The following is a 22,793-nucleotide window of genomic DNA, read 5'->3' as shown; positions in this document are numbered from 1 at the left end:
AGTCTCAAACTAAATACCGAATCCACTCTTCTCTTTCCTGCTCTCTTTTTCAACTCCCACATCAATAAAAAAAGAATGACGATAAAAAAATAAAAAAACCAACAACCCCTCACCTCAAACCTGCCTAAAAAGCCATAAACAATAACAAAACCCACACAAACCTGAAGTCCTACCATGCTATTTATTTCTCTTTTTCTAGAAAAAGTAAAAAATAGACAGGTGTAATCTCACAGTATTCTGTCATGTGTTGGGTAATAAAATACTTTAGATTTTATTGATTAATTAAAAACCTCAAACTAGCTGGCCCTTCTGGTGAAAGTCATCACCAGTGGTGGCACTCACGTTTTTATAAAATGGAAAGAAAGCAGCAGAAAACGAATAGATTAAGAAACATAGAAATTACTAGACAAGGCATGGTGGGTTGATTGGTGCCTGTAGAGTTCTTTCTCTCACGTATCATCACCTCTCCCAGCTGCTCTTGTGCAGGGGGAGAGAACCTTCCAAGAGAATGTTCTACTGATATTCTTATTAACAAAACACTTCAAATACAAAGTCACTACTAAAACTAGAAATTAACACAGAAAAGACAAATATTCTGTGCCCTTTTGTTTCACCTGCAGGGGGAAATAATGATTTGAAACATTATTTAGTTAGTTACTCAAAATCAGACAAAAATACTGACCTGGAAAAAAAAAAGCCTTTATCATACACATTGAGTAATATGATTATCATTTACATTGGTGAACTAAATTAAACCAACTTGAGGTGGGAAGTTGCACATCACTTTCTAATTAAATTCACTTTGCAATGAATTCATAGTTCTTCGTGAATGATATCCAGCAACTGGTTTCTGCTTTTTCTGTCAACTGTGCTGTAAGCTCTACTGAAGTCATCCCTATTTCAGATAGATCAGCTGATGAGACCCTCACCAAGAGGCATTATCACATGTGAGTCTACAATTTCTGCAGCCAACAGAGCTGCAAAAGAATTAAAATAATTTAGCTCTCTACAGTGACATCTTACTTGAGTGATGAAAATATTTCTTGATCATTGACTTGTCCTACAGAAACTCTTGGCTTTCATTTTCTCATATAATCAGAGAAAGTTTTGTAATTTTGTTTGTTTCTTTTGTGAGTTATTCCAAAAGACACCGCTACTGTGTTGAAGAATGTGAAATAAAGCAAGATACCCTTGAAGAGACTGTCAAAATACTGACATATATATAAGATCTACCAAATTAACCATGAAGAACAAGTATTCCAACTCCTTACACAAGAGTAATAATATATCTATGAAATACCTATATTTCAAATCACATAAGACAAATTCAAAAAGGCATTATAATAGCTTTCACCTACAAGTACTTTCAGAATAGTTTAATGTACTGTGTAGAGACACAGAGTAAAGATAACTTGACACTAACAGTATATCTACTCCCATGAAACACCCAGAACAGTTTTCTACTCCAAAGATGGTAAAAACTCAGAATTATTGCAGAATATCAAGCAAATTTAGGAAGTCTTAAGATATTTTCATGACTTTCCAGTATAGGCAACAGTGCTCAGCCTAGATTAAGCTTGCTCTTTCTCCCTCTGCAGAGACTGGGAGACCTTTTTGTTTATAGGAAAAATTCAAATACAAAATATTGATTTACTTAAATTTTAATTGATGCTCACCTTGTTAACACTATCTGGAATGTATCATAGCCAGCTATGAAAGATGCCAGTCTTGTCAAGCTCTGCTTTCCTGAGCCACCAACTCCAACTAAAAGAGCATTTCCACGAGGAGTGCGAATCACCCGAGAAATCTGTGAAGGTCACAGTCATTTATTGCTACAATACATAAAATTAATGCACCCAAAAATCTTATGCTACTGTACTAATAAAGTTACATTATAAGTGCAGAACAAACTGAAAATCTAAGGTTTTTATTATTGAATTTTTTATTGCTACTAATATATTCTATGGACACTTGCACTTTGTGATATTTTCTGCAAACCTCCCAGTAGTATAGCAATCACTTGATTCCATCACTGTGAACTTTCAATTACCAATAGATCTGCATCTCACACTTCCACAGAGCACAAGTAATTCTGAACTGTGATTTGGGAGTGATGTGCTCTCATAGCATGACAAATTATTGAAATTGGGAAGGAAATAACAATTTCCCCAATACTATACCCTCTGGACAACTTTACTAAGACTTTTCTCTCCATGCCACTTTATTGTGATGAGAAATGGTTCCCCAAGTTAAATCAGGAGAAACAGTCTCCAGCATTTTCTGCAGCAAGATTAGGCACTACCTTAATTCCGCTTACATATCTTTCTCTTAGAACCTCTCTCAAGTCTAGATAATACATAAAACTCAGACTGGGACAGTTGTAAATGCTGCTTTCAAGAATATGGGATTAGAGAAGCCCTATGTACTCATTTATGCAAGTGAAAGTTAGGATAACATTTCAGGTGTTTATTGACTAGCTATCCAAAGAAGATATATCTGACAGGTGGCTCTTCAACTAAAACAACAAAAAAAAATACTGATCCTGAATTTATATGGATTTTTTTACTAGCAATGAAACAGAAACTTTTTAGTGAATGCAATGCTGATTTAAAAGTTTTCCTAAAGAAATCTGTAAAAGAACCACATCCATTTTGCATTTTGCCTTAAGAGAAAAGGACTAATTTTGCAAAAAGACAAGAATCCACTACAAAATTTTGAAAATAACATAAGCGATGTCTTTGTCAACACTAATAAAATTTAAATTGCTTTGATATTTATGATATCATCTGTTGGATAGTACAATTCAATATTCAGTTCTTAGTAATTTATGACAAGACATACAGATAACTGCACTGTGAATTTGAGAAATAGGATTTGAGGGCTGCTTTTTTAAAAATGCTTCTCCTTTGGCTGAAGCCTGCTCTGTGTGGACAATCTTATCAAACTGTGCTGTGTCAAAAATTATGGACAGCTTCAATCCATATTCAAGGAATTTTAAAAGAAGTGAGCATACAAAGGAATTTTAGACTACATTTATTCCTACTCTGCTGTGCCTACTCCTTCATAAGCATCCAATTACGTCCTAACCTGAATTACATTTGGTTCGTTCCAAAGAGTCGAAGGGCTTTCAGAAGAATTAACAATAAGAAAAGTTGAAATAGAGTTAGAAGAGACCAAGATCCCAGCAGACATAAAAGACAGATATAAAAGAATAGTGCCATCCAGTGCATTTTCAGAAAAGTTGTTTTAACACATAGTCAGAGTGACAGACAAAGTACTTGCTAGCAATAAATTACTTGCTTCAACTTTATAAGTAATTTACCTTGATTCATGAACACCACTATACCATTCACAGGTGCTGAGGGCAAGTGAACAACGACAAAAGGCAATCTAGTAAGACTGTACCTTAACTAAATGAATCATAGCATCCTTAAAGAAAACCATGTCCATTCCAGCACCACGGATGTTCTCATTATATGTTTGTAAAAACATATTTAAACGATTCTGTAGCTGATGAAAGGAGTGAATTGGCTCATATATTTTAGGAATATCTAAATTAACTTCCTCTGATTGTTCACCTAGGGGAAAAAAAAAATATAAAAGGACCTTATTAGTCTAAATGATTGACAAAGGCTCAATTTGGGAATGAGTAAGTGAAGATTATCAGAAGTCTCTAACCAGTGAGAATCAGGTTTATTACACATAATATTATATATTAGATGCACATATCAGAGTGCTGTCTATAACCTGCCCACAAGAAACAGAAAGTTCAGCTGCTTAATTCTCAGAGACAAAACCAGCAAAAACTAAGGAGCCTTCTTTCTCTACATCTGAAACTTGAATGCTGAAAAACTGAAACTGACTTAAAGCAAAAGTAGCACCCGAGAATGACAGAAAATGCATAGTGCAGTTAAAACCTGAAATTATCTTTGTTGCTAAAGAAAAACAGCCTAAATTTAAAAAATCATTATACCAGTGAAAACAAAAATATTTCTAAAACAAATTACAACAAAAAATATATATCGACTGTGTAAAGGCATACATTTCTTTCATGAAGTGATCTTAAAGACACAACAAATTGTTAAGTCTTCCCCACACAAAAGAAAGGAGGAAATAATGCTGTTGTCTCATCTTCCCATTCATAAATATTCATCTTACTTAAAAGTTACCAGGCCCTTTTACTAGTAAGAATTGTTACTCACAGCAAATAAAATCACAGAAAGTTTGAGGCTGGCAGAGACCTCTGAAGATGATCCAGTCCAAGCCCCCTGCTCAAACAGAGTGACAGGGAGCCAGTTGGCCAAGACCGTGCCTAGATGCCTTATGAATATCTCCAAGGAGAGACACTACACAACTTCTCTGGGAAACCTCTGCCAGTCACAGTAAAAAAGTGGTTCCTGATGTTCAGAGTGCATCTCCTGTGTTTCAATTCATGCCCATTGCAAAACACTGATTAAACAAAAGGAGTCTGCCAGATAGAAGTACATTTCTGATGAGTTGAATGAGACTTTTAAACAGCTCAGCTACTGATAAGGAACTTAACTGATAAGCTACTGATAAGTAACTGTCTTCCTTGTAAGGAATACAGAATGGAATTAAACTGCAGAGAATTGTATCAGCTTAATCCTGCCTCTGCAGTTTTATTATTAATGTTAAAAGGCAGCATGATCAAGTACTAAACCTAAAAAAGAGGAGACATTTACATTATTTACAGAGGTAGCTGGTATAATACATTGTTTTAAACTCTTCTCTGGTCTTGAGATTTGGAATCACCAGTACTAAATAGCAATGTCAAAACCAATGCATAAAAATCACCTTTGAACAGTTTGAGGGTCTCAAGAATACTACCACCAGCAACAATTTCTGCCAAATTAAGATCTAAAAGTTGATGTTTGAGCTAGTTCATCTAAAACTTTTGTGTATTTATGTCAGGGACATACACAATGTGACTGTATAACCCAAAGAGATACAGGAAATATCTAGTGATATAAAACATATCACTAATGAGCAAAGGGTAGTTTGAAATTTATTTTTCAATATATTTAAGAGCTCAAAAATCCAGTTTCTCTTTTTACATTTCCATCATAACAGACAAGACTAAATTCCACTACAGGGACAATTAAATCAAAATTACCTTTGTTATTCTTTTCACTTAAAGCAAAGAGAGGAAGGGATTCTCAAGGCTCTGACAAAACACTGATGACGAAACCTGCCCTTTCTAAAAGAGAGCCCCATACTTTCTATCATTTTAGATAAAGTTTCATTCTATACCTTACAGGGCAGGTACATTTAAACTGTCACCAAGAAGCGAGTTATTTTGAGAAATGAATGCTTTTTTGCATTTACTTTTCAGTTCAACATGATGGTTTCTAGTGTGGATTCTAATTTTCACATTAAAAGTAACTCTTCACTCTCTCAGTATGTATTATGACATACATTTAAGTCCTCTCTACATTGCTGCTGTTTACTAAATTACTTAAAGATATATTTGACTACTTTGTCACACCACTTTGTTTTTTACTGCTATTTGATGCCTTCTGCTCAAGACATTTCCTAACCTTTACTCCTCTTTTATCATGGCCTTCTGACTATTTGAATTATCCAAGGAGAGACTTAAATGGCACTTTAGCACACATTGTCTTTTCTAGGGATCAATAATTACAGTGGAATGAACACAGATAACTGAATCATCCTAACTTCCTGACTTTTCCCCAAACCCAAACAACTGTTTTATGTTATTTTGCATCAACTAAGAAATATTTCCAGGTCATGGCTATCAGGGTCCATCTTTACCAGTTCTTTCAGGTGCCTCCCTTAAGAAGTCAACAAAGAAGGCATCTGTTTCAGGATCCAGCAAAGCTTTTGTTTCTTTAAATTCCTCCTCAATGAGTTTTGCCACAGCTGCATCAAACCAGTTTGCATCATCTGAGGTTGTGAAACGATCAGCAATAACACACTTACATTCATGCTTCCACAGTTTTAACAGTACCTATATAAATTAAAAAAGCACTGTAGATTAGGCTTGCAACAAAGCTGTACCAATTTAAAAAAACATGCTTTTATTTAACTAATTTTTAATCATATTTACAGTAGAAAACATACCTTGAGCTTCCATTTTTTTCCCAGTCTTAATTTAAATTCAGTTAACTGTGCAAGCAGCTTTCATGTAGCATTCCAAAACAGACAGTATTCACCAAATTAAAATTTTATTTACATAACTTTAAAACCATATTCATACCTGTTGACACATGCTTATGCACTGACAGACTACTTGAACTGGTCATTGAGCATAAGATGTGTGAAGAAAATAGCAGAATACTATAATCATGGTATGAATAATTTCATGCCAAACACAGATGTCACTCTCAATATCATCTCCAAAGTATTGAGAGAGAAAAAAATAATAATGTGTAAGTGCTTATAATAATGTGTAAGTGTTTATATTATTCCTTCTCACAATGCATATACCTTCAGAGTTCTTTTGTTTAATCATAGGATGGAGAAGGAAAACCTTCCAGGTTCTTAATCCTAGCAGCACTGATTTTAATTCTACACTCTTATTACACAGTAGTAGAAAAATTACAGCTATTCCTTGAAGATGTCATGTTTGCACTTTGCACAAAGGATACATACTATGTCAAGTCACAGAACCAATACGTAATTATACAATCAGATTTCAATCAGCTGTTATACTTAGAGATTTTTTGAGAATACATATACATATAATCATCTTAGTGCCATGTATTTTTAGCTTCAGAAACTAAAATCAATTCTAGAAGCTAAATTTTAGATGTAGTAGAACTCAGAAGATAATTTAATGTAAAAATATATACACTGTATAAGAAATGTGTAACAACTGTATAACTGCTTCTCCAAGAATACCATGAAAGTTCTTTTCCAGCATTTCATGTTTCAGTGCTGAAAGCATGAAATGACTTTTTCTTCAAATAATTAAAAGATAAATGTTGCATTAAAAAATATTGAGCTTTTCTGGAATAAAGGTGAATTGTGGAAAAAAACCCATATCACTATGACTCGTTACTACTTCTTTCTTTTAAGCTGTAAGCCAGAAATCATTTGTTGGAAAGATATTAATATTGGAAAGCCTCAAAACACTAGTGGAGAGATAGGAACTGTCAATTTTTTCTCAATATATGTACACTTTCGTTGGGCTAAATTCATTGCTTCTCATAATTTTCTTTGCTTGCTTCTTTTAAAAAAACCTCACATTTGTCAGTAACAGAACAAGCAGAGAGAAGCAAATGCTCCTCTGTCAAAAGAAATAGGTTTTATTATGAAACAAAGTTCTCTTTTCAGTTGGCACTGTAAAAGCTGTTCTAAAACACCTTCACCTCAAAAATTCACTGAAAAACTTTTTTTAGCCAGAGATTATATTTTTCTAAAGCAAACTCGGATGCCAAGAAGTTAGGCTCTTCATCTTCTTTGCTACAATAATTGAAATAAAGCCACTGATACACTGCACTTACCTTTGGTTCATTGATCACTTCTGCTGTAGTGTTCAGCATACCTTGCCAAATCCTTGAGAGGTCTCGAAGATTGAAGACATAATGAAACTTGGCTGGTGTGGGCAACATTTTCAGTTTAGTAATCTGCCACAGCCTACGTGTCAGTGGAACCAATTTGGCTACCATTTTCTGCACATCTTCTGAAAATCCCTGCTCACTACAATAGTGACCTTCTCCAATTACACCTGCGGGGAAAAAAATGACAACTGAAAGATTTTTCCAGAAGACAACACGGCATAACAAGACAAGAGGGCATGGTCTTAAGTTGTGCCAGGGGAAATTTAGGTTAGATATTAGAAAGAATTTCTTTACGGAGAGAGTGATCCGGCATTGGAATGGGCTGCCCAGGGAAGTGGTGGATTCTCCGTCCCTGGAGCTATTTAAAAAGAGACTGGATGTGGCACTCAGTGCCATGGTCTAGCAACTGCAAAGGTGGTAAAAGGGTTGGACTCGATGATCTCTGAGGTCCCTTCCAACCCAGCCAATTCTATGATTCTATGATTCTATGAGCACCAAGAGGTATGACCTTAAGTTTCTTTTTTAATTAATTATTTTTAATACCCAGAAACTTTTTTAATTCATTGAATTAACTTTCCACTCTTCATTCAACTCTTGACTCACCCAGTCTTAACACAATTCTGCCACTACCTGACTCTGTATCTAGCTCTTAAACTGTCAAAAATGGGTTTATGTCTACAAAGATAGCTTTCACAGCCTTTGAACTGCCAATCTCTTCTCTGAGACCAATATGATCTAATTTTTCAGTCACTCATAATACCAGCAGCACCTTAGCAAGCCCCCAGTATTTTCATGAAAACTGGAAATGGCCCTCATGCCATTCTTGCTAACCTGAGCAACAAGATTGAGAGTTGTGACTGAACCTGAAAAACTTACAGATTGATGAAGTTGTAGGTGAGAAGTGACAATGGAAAGAAAATGTGCTGGTAAGAAAATCAGAGGAGGATTTAGCTTTGATTTTAATCCTAAAGTTTGTAAGTGGAGGAATTGGGAAAAATCGACTAATATCTTCAAAAATGGGATGGATACAAAGCTAATTTCCGTTTACCGAAAATTTTGTCAATGGAAGAATTAGAAGGCAGAGTACAGTTGAACACAGAAAATTGTCTCTTTAGCCTCTGTGGAATGTCATTGCGACCTCCTCCTGGGTGGATCATGGCAGCCAAAAACTGAATGTCCACAATGTTGGTAAATTCACCAGGCTTTTCCAGGTTGTACAGTCCATTCTGTTCCATCAGCTGCCTAACTATCTCATTAGTGACCTGTAAAATAACCAGGTATTACATAACAGAATATTATACATACAATTTAAAGAAATACAAAACCTACTTGTGCACTTGAAAAGCCTAACAAATTGTACACCATTATTTTCTCCCTAGGGAAATCCATAGCTTACAATTAATCATTCAAATTCATTCTCACTTGAATACTGTATACTTTGAACACAAAATTTCTGTTTTATTTTAATCAAGCCCAAGTTGATCCATCTTCACATGTTGCATCTGCTACCAATATTTTGATAAAATTTCCACATTGAACAATCGTACCTGGCCATGTTTGTGCTGCACTGGATTACTTCCATAGAAGAAACTGCAAGATAACTTCTTAGCCACAAAAGGACCCCCTGTTTTTCTGCTTGACCAGTTGAAAACAGTACTTTCTAAGACTATATATATATATTTTTTTTATTAGTGTTTCCAAAGCAATAAACTTCAGAGCCATCTTTCCAATGAATATTGTGATTATTTCATTTTTTTTCCAAAGCTTCACTTCTAAGCATTCAGAATATTTTAATTGTACAGGCATGTTTTAAGGACTTGTCTAACTGATTCCTGTACTCACTATATTTCTTTTCAACTGACTAATGACAATATAAAATTAGATGGGTTCATTAAAAAAAGATCATTTGAAAGATCATGACATTTACCCTTACTGCTTGATTGAGAAGAGAAGCCTGTTTTACAGTGCATCAAGGAAAGACAAATAGCACCTTTCACCTTCTTTTTTCCTCATTTACAAACTCACCTGATCTCCCCATTCATTTATTATGGGCATATTCACATCATCAATGAAAACTGTCATCCTTTTGCCTGCAGGTGGACCATAAGTTGTTCCCATGCGCTTGTCCACATAACTTTCTATTGTACGCTGTTAAAAAGCAATTATTACTGCAGTTAAAAAAAGCTCTTCCTTTCATACACGATTCCATCATTTAAACATAATGGTGGCTTACTACACAGAATTTTATTAAGGAAGGTTGAGAAAACACATATGCTGAAGATAAATGCACTAGTTCAACTGGAATGTCTTAAATCTTGTGCTATAAGGTATTAGGTCAATATCAGATGTAATAAATGTCTAGTGTAGACAGCCATACCTAACAGCTTCGTAATTTTGAAACCATTTCAAATTCTTCTTTTTTTTCATTTATCATCAGCATTGATGTTTACAGGAACAAAGATTAAACTAATAATCTGTCAGATCTGAGCAATGTTATTCTTGAAGACCTTTTCATCAGACACCAATGTATTTCATAAAACATACAATGATAATTAAACCCACATACATAAACAGGCTTGATGAAATAATTTTCCTTAGTTTTAGACTTACCACTACTTTTCTTTCCACCATCCTTCCATTGTTCCATTTTTCTTAATGTCTAGCTTTTATCTATTCTATATCAAGTGAAAGCTCATTTAACCATCTAAACCAAATCTAGATATCTAAATTCTTACATTGTGCCTAGGCTCCTGTACCGTAGCCTTGAAAGCCTTCTTACCTCAGTTGCATCAGTGGTTTTAGAAAGTCAGAGTAATTTAAAAGCACGTGTCATAGCAGAAAATGTTTTGGTCTAGACTGTTATCAGAAACTTGACTGTTAGACTTGCAAGACAATTTCAGATGTCTGGATGATTAACAGACTATCATCTATCACCAACAGTCTTAACATCTGTTTTTTTTTAAAAAAAATAAAGTGAGCCAACACTAGTCACTACTACTAGTTTTTATGTATCAGTAGAAGGAAAAGTACCAAGGAAAGTAAGATCAAAACTACATAACTGTATATTAAACATGTTAATAGTTTCTATTGTGCTATAGAACCAGGCATTAAATTGTGCATCAGGCTTATAGACAGTATTTCTGAATACAGCACAGTCTTTGCTTTGACTTGGAATACCAAATCACATTAAAAATATTTCCTACATAAATTGCCAACAGGTCAAAGAAACTTGACATAATTCAAAGTAGCTCAGTGAAAATTTGGACAGCCAATACAGTCCAGGATTTAAGTTTTTGTATTTCTATTTAGAGCAGCTGTACTGCATATGTAACTTTTTAAATGAGCAATTTAATTTACTGAAATTTAAATTGCAGACAGCACACTTTATGACAGATTGTTGTGGGTAGTACTTATTTTACATGTGGATTTTAGTGAAATCTGAGGGAAGTCACTGACAGCTCTGTCCAGTTAGTGACAATTCATATATTCAACATAAAAGCATTAAATGTTATGAAGCAAATAATATTCATGGTACTGTAATTGTCCAAAATCAGCTCAATAACTACCAAAGAAGTTGAAGGGAACATGTTTTTTACAAAAAACTCTTATATCATGTTTCAGAACACTTAGTCTACTTAAGCAGGTGCTTTTTTTTTGTTGCTTGTTTGTTTGTTTGTTTGTACTAATTTTCAACAGAATGAACCAATTTTAGAAGTATCCTCCTGACAAATTCTCAGAACAGTCTCCAGATCCAGCCACATTGTGTTAGAAAGTGAATTAGTACTATACCTGGAAAATCAATGGGGTAGTTGCAGATGAAAAATTCAGACTCTTAGCCATGTGGATTTCAGGGTTGTATTTTGACATAAAACCTTTGATAATAACAGTCTTTGCAGTTCCTTGCTCACCAATTAGTAGGACAGCCTAAACAAAGGCAACATTGAAATAAGATGGAATGCAAGAACTGAGTGTATTAGCAGAGCCTCAACAATCCCATTTAGCTTTTAAACTGAAATTAAACAAAAAATGTTATATAAAGTTAATTTTCAGCACAGAGAGAATTAACATGTGGGAGCAAAATAGGTAACATCTCAAACTCAGGTCTCACAAGTTAAATACTCTTGAAGTTAATGGTCATATTAGCATAATTTAACAATGGAATGGATTGTTCATAAAAGGAATTGATTAATTGGAGAAGGATTTACTGCTTAATATGCCTCAGTATCTGAAAGATTTCAATTGCTGATGTTATTTACACTATCCTGCTTACCTGACACAGTTTTAGTGAACAACAGGTTGCATAACCTAAAGGTACATACACTTTGTAATGGCCCCCTGTGTGCTGCCCCTCTCCTACAGCAACATGCAACAATTGTTTTTTTTCTGACCTGATTTCAGCTGTAATTAAGGCTATTTCTGCTACAGAAAGGTTGATTGAGGGGAAGACAAAAAATTCTTGAACCAGGGATTAAAGAGTTCAAGTATATTTACATGAATGTCAGCTTCCAGAATTAAAATTCTATATTAAAAATTAAATAAATATTCCTTTCTAATTATATTTTACTTCTAATTCTAAAACTTTATCATGTGTACTGTTTGCACTATTTATTTTTGAAAAACAGAAGAAATACCTTGCCCTGTTTTGCTATGGTTTCAATAAGGAAATCCATTCTCACATTGTCAACATTAGGCACAAGAATGGAGCCATATTCTGGAGGGCTCCTACTGGGATATATATACTCTTCAACACGTGTATTCCAGTGCATCCATGCACCTAATAGGAAAGAAATTAAGTAAATACTTTAAAAATTCAAGGCATTGTTGTTTCTTTCATTTTCCATTGAAATGATTCATCCGTCAATGCCTCTGTCTCACATATAATAACTCCACTCTGTAAATTCAGACAAAAATTATAGTCATATAATCTTTCAAGTTGGATCTAAGAGGCTTACTCCTCTTTCATACACAAATTATGACCAGGGCAAGAGTTGTCTGTTTTGTTCACTTGAAAATTCATTGGTACAAAAAAAAAAAAAAATTCCTTTCAATTTTTACATCACACCACCCAGCTGGGTTACTAACCATCAGATGCCACGTAATAATCAAACATGGAATCTTCACTGCCTTCTGGTATACAGGGAAGATCAAGTTTTATTGTTGAATGGTTTCGAAGCCAGTGCTCCATTCTGCATCTGTCTTCTAGTTCTAGTAATGCTCCTACACTCCACATAAGAGAGAAGATGTACAGCCTTTCCAAATATTTTGGAGTCAATTCCCCTCCTTGCTCCTGAAGGATAGAGTTAGGTTTTCATTTTCAATATTCAGAAAATTCTACTGAATAATCATTAGTAATACCAAGTTAAAAGCCTTCAGTCATGTTTAAATTTACTGATGTCTTCATAATTGAACTGAATATCAAGTAGATATAAATACCAAGTAAACCACAAAATACAGAAAAGCACTCTGTAAAATATCATTTTTAATCATCCATTACATTACTTTATGTGTTTAAGTTCTAGTTTATAATCTGATAACAACCCACCCAAAAAAACCTGAAGCTATGTATGATGCATGATACATATCAGTGTTTAACATCAAATCCAAATGTGATATCCTAGCTATTATTTTCTAAAGAAAAAGAAGGTATAGCTTACTAACCTGCACCTTCATTTATATTCCAAGTTATCAAAGAATCTCCTCTCCACACAACACCGTGTTTGAAAATTATCTCCGTTAGATCAAGTAAATATAAAAAGATCCACACTTCTTTACCTTAGGTGGGATAAGCCCCTGCAGCATATTAATGCTCTGCATAATCACAAAGGCTTCCAACATCTCAGTCTTGTATTGCAGAGACTGAATGCTGAAGCGGTGTAAGTCTGGGAATGATGACGAATACAGCTGACGGAGAGTTTCAGCTTCTTGGGAGGAACGTCTTTTCAAAAATCCCTGTTACAAAGCATGGTGAGGAAATAAATTCAGTACCCCATGCAACTATCAGTATATCTAACTCTAGCAACTCAAAAATTTACCCAAGTATGCACATTCTCTGTTAGATGTTAAACGTGGATACTGAATAAAAAGGCACTTCAAGTTTTTCAACAACACAAAAACCATTCTTATCAAACACTTTTTAATCGAAGTGTCTGTTTTAAGATACACAACTCTGCAATGAAAAAATATCATATGTACTGAACATAAGTTTGATGTATTTTGCACAACATTAGTTTCTAGCAGTGATACAGGGTACCCCAAAAATGTGTGGCACTTGCAGTGAAAGGTTAGGATTTTAGGATGGGATGTATGCTAGTGTATGTAATATTTTTCTTGTGCATCTCAGTACTTCCAATGGCTTATTTTTGACCTTATTAAAACTACCTGTTTCTCAAATCACAGAACAGGTTTTGGTTTTCAATGCCTTCAGGTCAAAGTAATAAACTGCTTCTTTGAGGTACCCAAACATGTTCTCACATCTGTGTGGCAGAATGGCACTCATTTACTCTTCATGTATTTATTTCATACATAAAATGCATCTACCAGTAAGCTTCTCAGTCAGCTTCTGGATTCTCCATTTCAAAACTCAACAGGTCACAGACCTGAGAAACCCACGCCAGTCGATTCTTCTTTGAGTGAGGTGCATTCAACTACACGATAGAGAGAGGCCCCTTCCAACCTAAACTATGTTGTTCTTCTATGATCCTTTTCTACACTTGTACCCTCATTATATTGTATTACATGAGGTTACATTGTATTATATTTAATATTTAAAATCATTTACTGCCCTATGTATATAATCTCTCATAAATCTAAAAATAACATACTTTGATGCTGCACTGAATTTACTTCTGGTTCTTAATCCCAGCTGCAATAAATTGGATAAGTATCATGAGAACTTATATTTTTTTAGGACTTCTAGATTCCTGAACTGGCCTTCTTACTCTTTCCTCTTCCTTGATTTGAAGTTGGTATTTTGGCAAACGAGTTGTTCTTCAATTTTATAAAATACCTTGAATTACAAGTTTGTCCCAAAGTGAAAGAAATATGGCTTTAGAAGTGCAATATGTTGACTATGTTCCTGAAAAAACCATATTTTTCACTCTTGTATAAGCTACCACAAACACCTCTATGCTAAACAAGGATTTATAAGGTTGTTTCATAGCAAAAGTCACAAAGTTTGGTCCTAAATCAAAAACAGTGAAGTGTTGAATAAGTAAGGAGTAAAACATTCAACAGATAAACAATCACTTCACTATGTTACCTCAAGTATAGGACTCCAGGTGAGAACTGATGAGCTCATGAATACCATCCCATTCCTTGAAACTGTTGCTGGAGAAGCATTATCAATATTATGAGGTTCAAAGACTATTTTGCAGTTTGGTGCCATGGGTATACGATCTCCATTTGCTAGTGTTAGAGTTCTATTATCATCCAGGACAGAATTAAGGTTCTCAATCCAAATTGCATCAACTGGACCATCAAGAACTATCCAAATGTGCTCACCTATAATCCAAAATAACATTAAAATGCCTATGGAGCAAGTTCTAGTTTCTTTCAAGAATCAATCCCTTCTCTCTTGAACTAATTCTGTACACAGCTAGAATCTCAGCTTTTAATACAATTACCGTTACCATCACCCAGTTTCACTTAAGTACTTCACTTAAGCCACCTATTGATAGTAAGTATCGATTTATTAGTATAGAAAGTGTAATCAGCACAACTCACCAGTTTGTAATAGTCTCAGTTTCATGGATCCAGTTTTCAATCCAGTAATAAATTAGAATTATTTCAGTTTACATAAAAAAAACATAAAGAAGATAGAAACTATAGATATATTCAAAACCACCATTCGTTTTTTTCCAAATAGATTGTGTAATGTAATGAGATTAAATGAAACTTGTGAACATTTGGAAAAAAACATGCTCAAATAGCATGCTCACTTTCGCAAAAGAAAGAGGTTCATTAGGGGAAGATTTTTGTTGTTCATTCTCATGGCTGTAAACTTGATCTAGGTCCCTTTGAAGTTTTTGCAGCTCTTTTTCATTTAGTACCATAAACGTATCTTAGACCTCTCTTTGTTTCTCAGTTAGGTCTGAGCCTTTACTGCTTACTGCACTTGGGTACAGAGCAATAGACCCCGGCTGGAAAGAGATTCACCCTTAGGTTCTGAATTTCTGTCCCTTAAGAAGTACCCAGCCCTGCAATGCACTGACCAATGGCCGGATGGTCCCCCTTCTGCCCTCATCCCACACTCTTCAGAGTGAGTCCTTGCTATCCAGGCCTAGCTGGCTTTGTGCTTCGCTACATATGAACCAAGAAGGTTCCAGATGAGAAACTTGCTCACCTCTGAGGCAAATAATTTTATATTTAGAGGGTTTTTTCACAGCTACAGTGCAGGCATCTCAGACATAAGATGGTGTGGAGTTCCCTTCATAAAGAGGCACTACACTGTTGCAAAGAGTGAATCTGGGGAAGTCTCATGAGTGTGCTAATTTATGTTTCAAGTTGAGGGGAAAAATAGAAAAATCAACGGTTAATGCTAAGCAGCATTTTCGAAGGTGCTACAATTCTAGATGTGAAAAAACCAATAGAACTGAATTCAAAACTAATTTCTATATTAGCAGTATCTGTATCTCTTAAGACTAAGAATTTTGGTATGAAAAATGACAATGCAAAAATTTCAGGATTTTATCAATTTTTTTTCCTGTAGTCCTTAAGGCCTAATGATAAGGTCACATACTAATATCCACACAAAACAAGGAAGAATCCATCTAGCATCAAATCATCAAACCTTCTCCTTTAGTTAATACAGCAGACTAAGAATATATGCCAGCATTAGTTTCGGTAGAAAATGTTTGCCTAAAGAATAAATTATGTAGTACAATTTGAGACTGATTATGGTATGTGCCGGGCTAGCAGGTACAACACAAAGGATATATTTACAGCCTTCCATTATGGCAGCTGGAGACCAGATAGAAATCCTGATAACACTAAAATTTATCTTATACCAGTAGTGGGAGAACTGACTCCTGCTTTGCACTTTCCTTTCATACAAGGGCATATAATTTGAAAGAGGGAGATCAGAAAATTCAGTGAAACAGAATTTGCTACACTACACAGTTTGACCACTAAGCATTCAGAACAGAGACTATACATAATAGACAGCTCTTGGAGTAATATTCCAATGCTTCCATGTAAGTAAAAAGGGGGGCAAAAGTCTGCTAAAATGCTTTAGGGGGGTGCCCTGCAACTTGTTTGGTTTTGGAGGGAACTGTTTTTCATTATACCTTTCTTGGCTCTTAAAGTTTTTCTCCAGAGTGCTGAAAATATTCCATCTGTCCAATCATTTGTTGCCACATCAAGACGACCAAACATTTGTGAAGCAGTTATAGCTTTAGGATTCATTCTCATTTCACGATGTGGCTGTCCACAATCTATGAAGGCAAATCATCAGTTAGTTTTGTTATTTCTTTTCAACAGCCAAAGAACTTTTTGAATGTGACAATCATTACACCCAAATGTATGGTTAATAGGCATTCGTCATTATAAGAAGCTGTGTACTTACTTGAAAAACTTATCTCTTGGTATACATCAATATTTGTTAATTGGAGACATCAAAATTTAAGTTGGGCAAAGCCCTGAAACTCCTGAAAATACAATTCATATTCTCACAGAGAAGTAACTGAGGCTTTCTAGGAATCAAAAATGTGGTTAAAAGTTTACAGTATAACAGTTCACAATAGAAATACTCCCAGACCTGTCATGGCTTTCATCAAAGTGTGGATGCAAACAGTTTTTCCCGCACCACTAGGTCCCAGTGTCATCAGTCCATGTCTTACTCTCTGGGTTTCAAAAAGCTGGATAACTTTCAGCTTCCAAGGAGGATGGCAAACAAGTCCAGCTTCCTCCACCTACAGATAGTGACAGGAAATGAAACTACTGCTATTTTAGTATTCAAGAGATTTTGATACTTTAAAACAAATTTAAAAAAAAAAAAATCCTTAGTAGAAGACTACACTCTTTTAAAAGGCTTTGTTTATATAAAAAACTGTAAAAGAGAAGATACATAAGTATTTAAAAACTAAAAGAAAAACTACATTTTTCAGTCCATTTTAGGGTTAAAACTTTATTTTAAGAAAAAGACAAGAATTTTAAACTGGTCACCATAAATTACTCACAAGAAAAGCACAGGACACCACAAGCACCAATAAGCAGCATTCTCAAGAATAATGTTAAAAATAATACGCAATTGTAAATGTTTATGGAAAAGTTCACTCTTCCTCTGAATAGTAAAATATATTACTACTTGCTGGGTAGATCCAACACCAATAATTCTCTGAAATGTCACAATATGACAGGTATGTCCCAGCAGCACAGATCAAGAGAAACATTACCTGTTTGTCAATAGCAGCTTCCAGTTCAGGATAGCCCTCTTTATCAAGCTGGATATCTGGAAACAGATCTTCAATTAGACTCAGGAATAAGGGTTCATCTTCATCAATCTAGTAAAAATCAGGGGAGAAAAAACCCAGAGATTAAAACCTTTTTTATTCAACCTACCCCTTAAAAAAAACAATCTCTAACAGAAATATTAGAAAACATAAGGAAAAATCTATGGCTAGACTCTAGGTGCTAAACACTCTAGCAGGATACAGCAGAAGGAGCTCATGTGATGCCTCCAATGACCAAAAGCTATTGAAAATAAAACACTAACATACAGACTAACTTTACTGAAGTAAATTTTAGCAATAGCATCTATACAAATAGCAAATTATTTGTCTATGTTGTATGAAAAGATAATAAAGTAGATGAAATATCACAGCAACAGAACAGGGGTTTTTAGGTATTTTGGCAGGTGAGATGGTACTCATTGCTTCATATAACAGGTTACTTCAAAAGTGTGACTAAATACTTAAGGTCAAAGGTTCTAAAGAGCTTACTACATAGTCATTTACTTCTACATGTAGCAGAGGAAATACGTAAAAAATTCTGAACAATTAAAAGCATCGTGACCCCTTGCTCACTCTTTTCCCAACGTTATACAAGGTATTACATAGGAAATCACTACTCCAGCCAAAACCACTACACAAGACCATACAGAGAATGGAACATTTCCAAGCTAACTTCAGTGTAAAGGTCACATCACAATCTGATCCAGTCTAAAACCACATAGATCTGAAGTGCAGCTTCATTAATTTACCATGTCCTCAGAACTTACCAGTTTAGAGAGGTTCATATCTCTCAACACACGCATGACAATGGTAGATTCAGTATCTGTGGGGTTTGCTCTTTTTGCTGCTCCTAATGTACGTAACACCGACAATATATTCCGCAAGCCAAAATCATAATGCACCTAGAAGATATAAAAAATTTGGGAAAATTTTCCCCCAAGTTAACAGGGCTGAAACAGTTCTCATTCATTATTTAAGATATGCATGAAAAGAAGTATTTGTGGCACAAATGCCTTCTCTCAGCCAACAAGTCTTTGTCTGTATGACTTTGGGCAACTTCATTTCCCACCTGTGCTATCATCTAAACTGTAAAGCATGTCAGAAAAAAAAAAAGAAACAATCACAAGTCTTTGAGCCAAGATAGGATCCCCAAGGACTATTCAGAAACTAGAAGTGTTACTCTGAGTTCTCTGTGGACCTTGGAAACTAGCTTTATTTGAGAAACGTCTAAACAAGCACAGGCAGCACAAAACAAATGCTTCTCAATCTACTCTATAAGACCAACAAATATATAAGCCATCCATTTCCCTTAATCAATACCATTCATTAAAGCTAAATCTTAATAAGGGTTCAGAATGACAGTCTTATTCTTATACAGATAACCTGTACCAGGAGCTAATCCTTCAAGACAGCAGAGTTTCACTACTAAGCTGCAATTCTCATTTTGCTTGCTCAGTGAATATGAACTTTTCGATTTACTTCACATAGATACTCATAATTTGTGACAACATATGTGGTTTAGCCCTAAGATCATTTTTCCTCACATGAAAATAATCACCTGCTTGGAGAGTTGTTCTTCACACAGCTTGTACAGTGTAAAGAATTTCCTTGCCAGTACAACATTAGCAGTGAAACCACAACTAGCCAGTTTGACACGAATTATGATTTGACGATCAGGGACCATCATAGCCACTGAGCGGAAGTTGATCTTTAAGTTTTCAGGAAGTTCTTGCCGTCCAGCATATCCTGGGTTCTGGAGAGAAGAACAGGTTTTGAAGTTGAACCATGTCTCGTACGTACAGAAGAATAAACAAGGGAGTGTGGAATCTGGTTAGACAAAAATAGCTTTTTGGCTCTAAATCACGTGTAAAAATGAATTGCCATGCAAAGTTACTGCCATATCTCTACAGCACTTTAGCCTCTCTTATGTAAAATGTTTCACTTCAAATCTGTATTTGTCTTGCAGGTTCTGTTTTTACTGCCTACCTACATTTCTGAAGCATTTTTCTCCAGATGTAGCAAAAATCATACTTTGGGAACCAAAATGTAGCACACAAAAGCAAGATTACATTGACATAAAAACTTGTATTGAAAATGCTGTCTGCATTTGTTAATTGCACACGCTTCACGTAATCAACTCTCTGTAAACTCTCTTTGTAGTAATGCTCAGTGTTCTCAAACTGTCAGTGAGCTCTAGGAACTGACTGACATAAGTTAGCAATTACATCTATCATACCACATCAGAAAAGATTTTAAACCCATCCCTGGCATATTAGAAACCTAATGAATACCTACCATTGTAAGAAAAATGCCGAATTCTGGGTTCATTTCCACATTATCTCCATCAGTAAAAATAAATCTTTTTTTATGTTCCTTCTTACATGTCAACACAATTGAAATTTGTTGTGCAGCTACTGATAGGACTGGTAAATCAATACGATTGAATTCATCAAAGCAACCCCAGGAGCCAGACTGAGCAAGACCTTCGAAAAGAAAAGCAACTAAGCATCTGACATTTTTTGATGCAACTCATAAATGAATAATCAGGTTAGTCTACCCCAGAAAAAAAGAATACTATTAGTTTGGAGGGTTGGGAAAAAAAACAAGAAGAAAAGTTTAATTATTTCCAAACATAAATGCACAAAGTTACAAAAGTTCTCAAAATTGTCAAGGATACAACATCCTTCAATTTCTGCTCCTTATCTCAGTATCTTGAGTATTTTCTTCTTCCTTCCTAACACACAAAAAATAAATATCCGTGCTGTAAGTCTTTAAAAATACGATGAGTTGCCAATAGCTTATCGCTCAGATTAAAGTGAACAGTAAAGTTCCTTTCACCTAAAAGGAATTGCCAGAAAAAGTAAAATGAAAAAGTCATCAACACAGGCACTTGCAACAATACTCTGGTCAAGGACCTCCACTTGATCTCTATTTAGACATCTACCATGACTGACATGGCAGAAAAAAGTGAAGCGTTTAACTTCAGTGAATGGTACTAATTGGTTTTAACATACACAGCACTATTAATGAACTTCCTTCAACTGATAAGAACTTTAATGTCTGAGGTTGATATAATTTCACATCTTTTTATTTTTTTGTACTGTACTCCTCAATTGTTTTAAGCCTCTTTATGTATCCTTTCATAAACTGTCATTTCTATTTCTTGGAGACAGTGTAGCAAATATATTTTACATTCAGAACAACATATTAATTACCTGCCATTGTTAAAAGGCTGAAAACCACCTGCTGATTATGTCTTGACCTTGCTTAAACAAGACATTCTCTCCTATCACCAGACACGACAAAGAAGAGACCAGCACCTCCTTCTCTGCTCCCCCTTGTAAAGAAGTTGTAGGCAGCAATGAGGACACCCCTCAGTCTCCTTTTGTTTAAGCCGAACAAACCTAGTATACTCAGCTGTTCCTTGTAAGTCATGCTCTTTCATCATCTTTGTTGCTCACCTTTGGACACCCTCTAATATTTTTATATGCTTCTTACACTGTTGACCCCAAAATTGCACACAGTACCTGAAGTGAGGCATTCCAAAACTGAATATAGTGGGAAAATCAATTTGTTTGACAGGCTAGTTGTATGATATTTAATGCACCCCAGGATACAGTTGACCCTTTTGGGCAGCATCTTACTTTTGGTCCACATCTTACCTTTAAAGATCCTTCCAAGTCCTCGGAAATCCATCTGGTCTGAACAGTTGAAGACCACTACATATTTTCCAAGGCACCGTCCCATGTCTTTGATGGTTTCTGTTTTTCCAGTTCCTGCAGGTCCCACAGGTGCTCCACCCATGTTCATCCCTAAAGCTTGAGCCAAAGTGATGTAACACCTAAAAGACAATAGCCTACCATCACTTAATAGGCTGCAGTGATGCATTTGCTGTATCGTGCCAGAGGAATTTACTCAAGTGTGTTATATGAGGAAGATCTGATTTAAACAGACAAGGAAACTGCTGAAATGACACATCTCTAATTATAGTTTCAGTCAGTAAGAACAAAACCCCTTCATTCAGCGTCTCATGCAGGTAATATTACAGTTTGTCTCCTCATATATAATGTGGGAGATCATCCTGAATAACCAACGATATGAAAGATTACAAAAAATGAAGAAAACATATACAGAGATGCTGCCTAATCTAATTTGTTTAGCTTAATTCCTGAACTATTTTAAGTGAAGTAGGTCTGAATTACATTCTGCTGTAGAGTACAATAATGAAAGATAGCCAACCTTACTACTCTCATTCACCTTTAAAAGTTGATCATATACTGCATCCCATTTTCATACATGAAACTTCTATGTGTAATGCAGTAAAACACAAGCTAAAATTTATATTTAAAGAGAAGGTCTAGAGTTTTCTAAATGGAATAATTTAAAAAGGGGGGAAAATGGAAAAAAAAAAATCCATCCAATGACCTTATTTTGCCAGTGACAGTTTATAGAGCATTCTTTGTGTTATTCAATTTAGTCCATTCCATTAGAGAGTCTTCTCTGTTAATAGGACTGAACTTTTTCAACATACTACTAGATCAAATATCTCCAGTCTATTGCAGCTGAATAAAATTTATTTTCTTGTCTTTATTTTCTTCTTATTCTTCCTTATCTGTTTGCATAAGCTTGCATGTAAGCACTTATTTTTGTCCTGTGCCTCTCTGCATATTTTATCTGTTGGGCATACCCAGGCCTTAGGTACACCAGACTCACATACGTGAGAATCAGTGTCCCATATATACACCATATTATATGTGGAGATCAGTCAAGTATGTAGCAGAAATTAGGCTATGTTATTCAT

At 35.1% G+C, this 22,793-nt stretch overlaps 1 protein-coding gene across 1 annotated transcript in view; it reads right to left on the bottom strand.

Moving 5' to 3' along the window:
* The window catches only part of DNAH5 (dynein axonemal heavy chain 5), a 107,877-nt gene that overhangs the window by 34,683 nt on the left and 50,401 nt on the right, over window positions 1–22,793 (bottom strand). The window contains exons 36-53 of the mRNA XM_030445194.1: window positions 21,655–21,833; window positions 20,288–20,475; window positions 19,551–19,745; window positions 18,760–18,894; window positions 17,936–18,043; window positions 17,299–17,452; window positions 16,829–16,975; window positions 14,803–15,044; window positions 13,317–13,493; window positions 12,627–12,831; window positions 12,176–12,318; window positions 11,334–11,468; window positions 9,570–9,692; window positions 8,593–8,806; window positions 7,488–7,711; window positions 5,794–5,989; window positions 3,406–3,578; window positions 1,677–1,807 (exon numbers count right to left, since the gene is read on the bottom strand). Of these exons, the coding sequence (XP_030301054.1) occupies window positions 1,677–1,807; window positions 3,406–3,578; window positions 5,794–5,989; window positions 7,488–7,711; window positions 8,593–8,806; window positions 9,570–9,692; window positions 11,334–11,468; window positions 12,176–12,318; window positions 12,627–12,831; window positions 13,317–13,493; window positions 14,803–15,044; window positions 16,829–16,975; window positions 17,299–17,452; window positions 17,936–18,043; window positions 18,760–18,894; window positions 19,551–19,745; window positions 20,288–20,475; window positions 21,655–21,833 (3,069 nt within the window). The remainder of the gene's footprint in view (window positions 1–1,676; window positions 1,808–3,405; window positions 3,579–5,793; window positions 5,990–7,487; window positions 7,712–8,592; window positions 8,807–9,569; window positions 9,693–11,333; window positions 11,469–12,175; window positions 12,319–12,626; window positions 12,832–13,316; window positions 13,494–14,802; window positions 15,045–16,828; window positions 16,976–17,298; window positions 17,453–17,935; window positions 18,044–18,759; window positions 18,895–19,550; window positions 19,746–20,287; window positions 20,476–21,654; window positions 21,834–22,793) is intronic.

The sequence above is a fragment of the Calypte anna genome, chromosome 2 (genome assembly GCF_003957555.1).
Source record: "Calypte anna isolate BGI_N300 chromosome 2, bCalAnn1_v1.p, whole genome shotgun sequence".
NCBI lineage: Eukaryota > Metazoa > Chordata > Aves > Apodiformes > Trochilidae > Calypte > Calypte anna.
The sequence above is the reverse complement of the archived record's forward strand: the minus strand, read 5'-3'. Positions and strand labels throughout refer to the sequence as shown.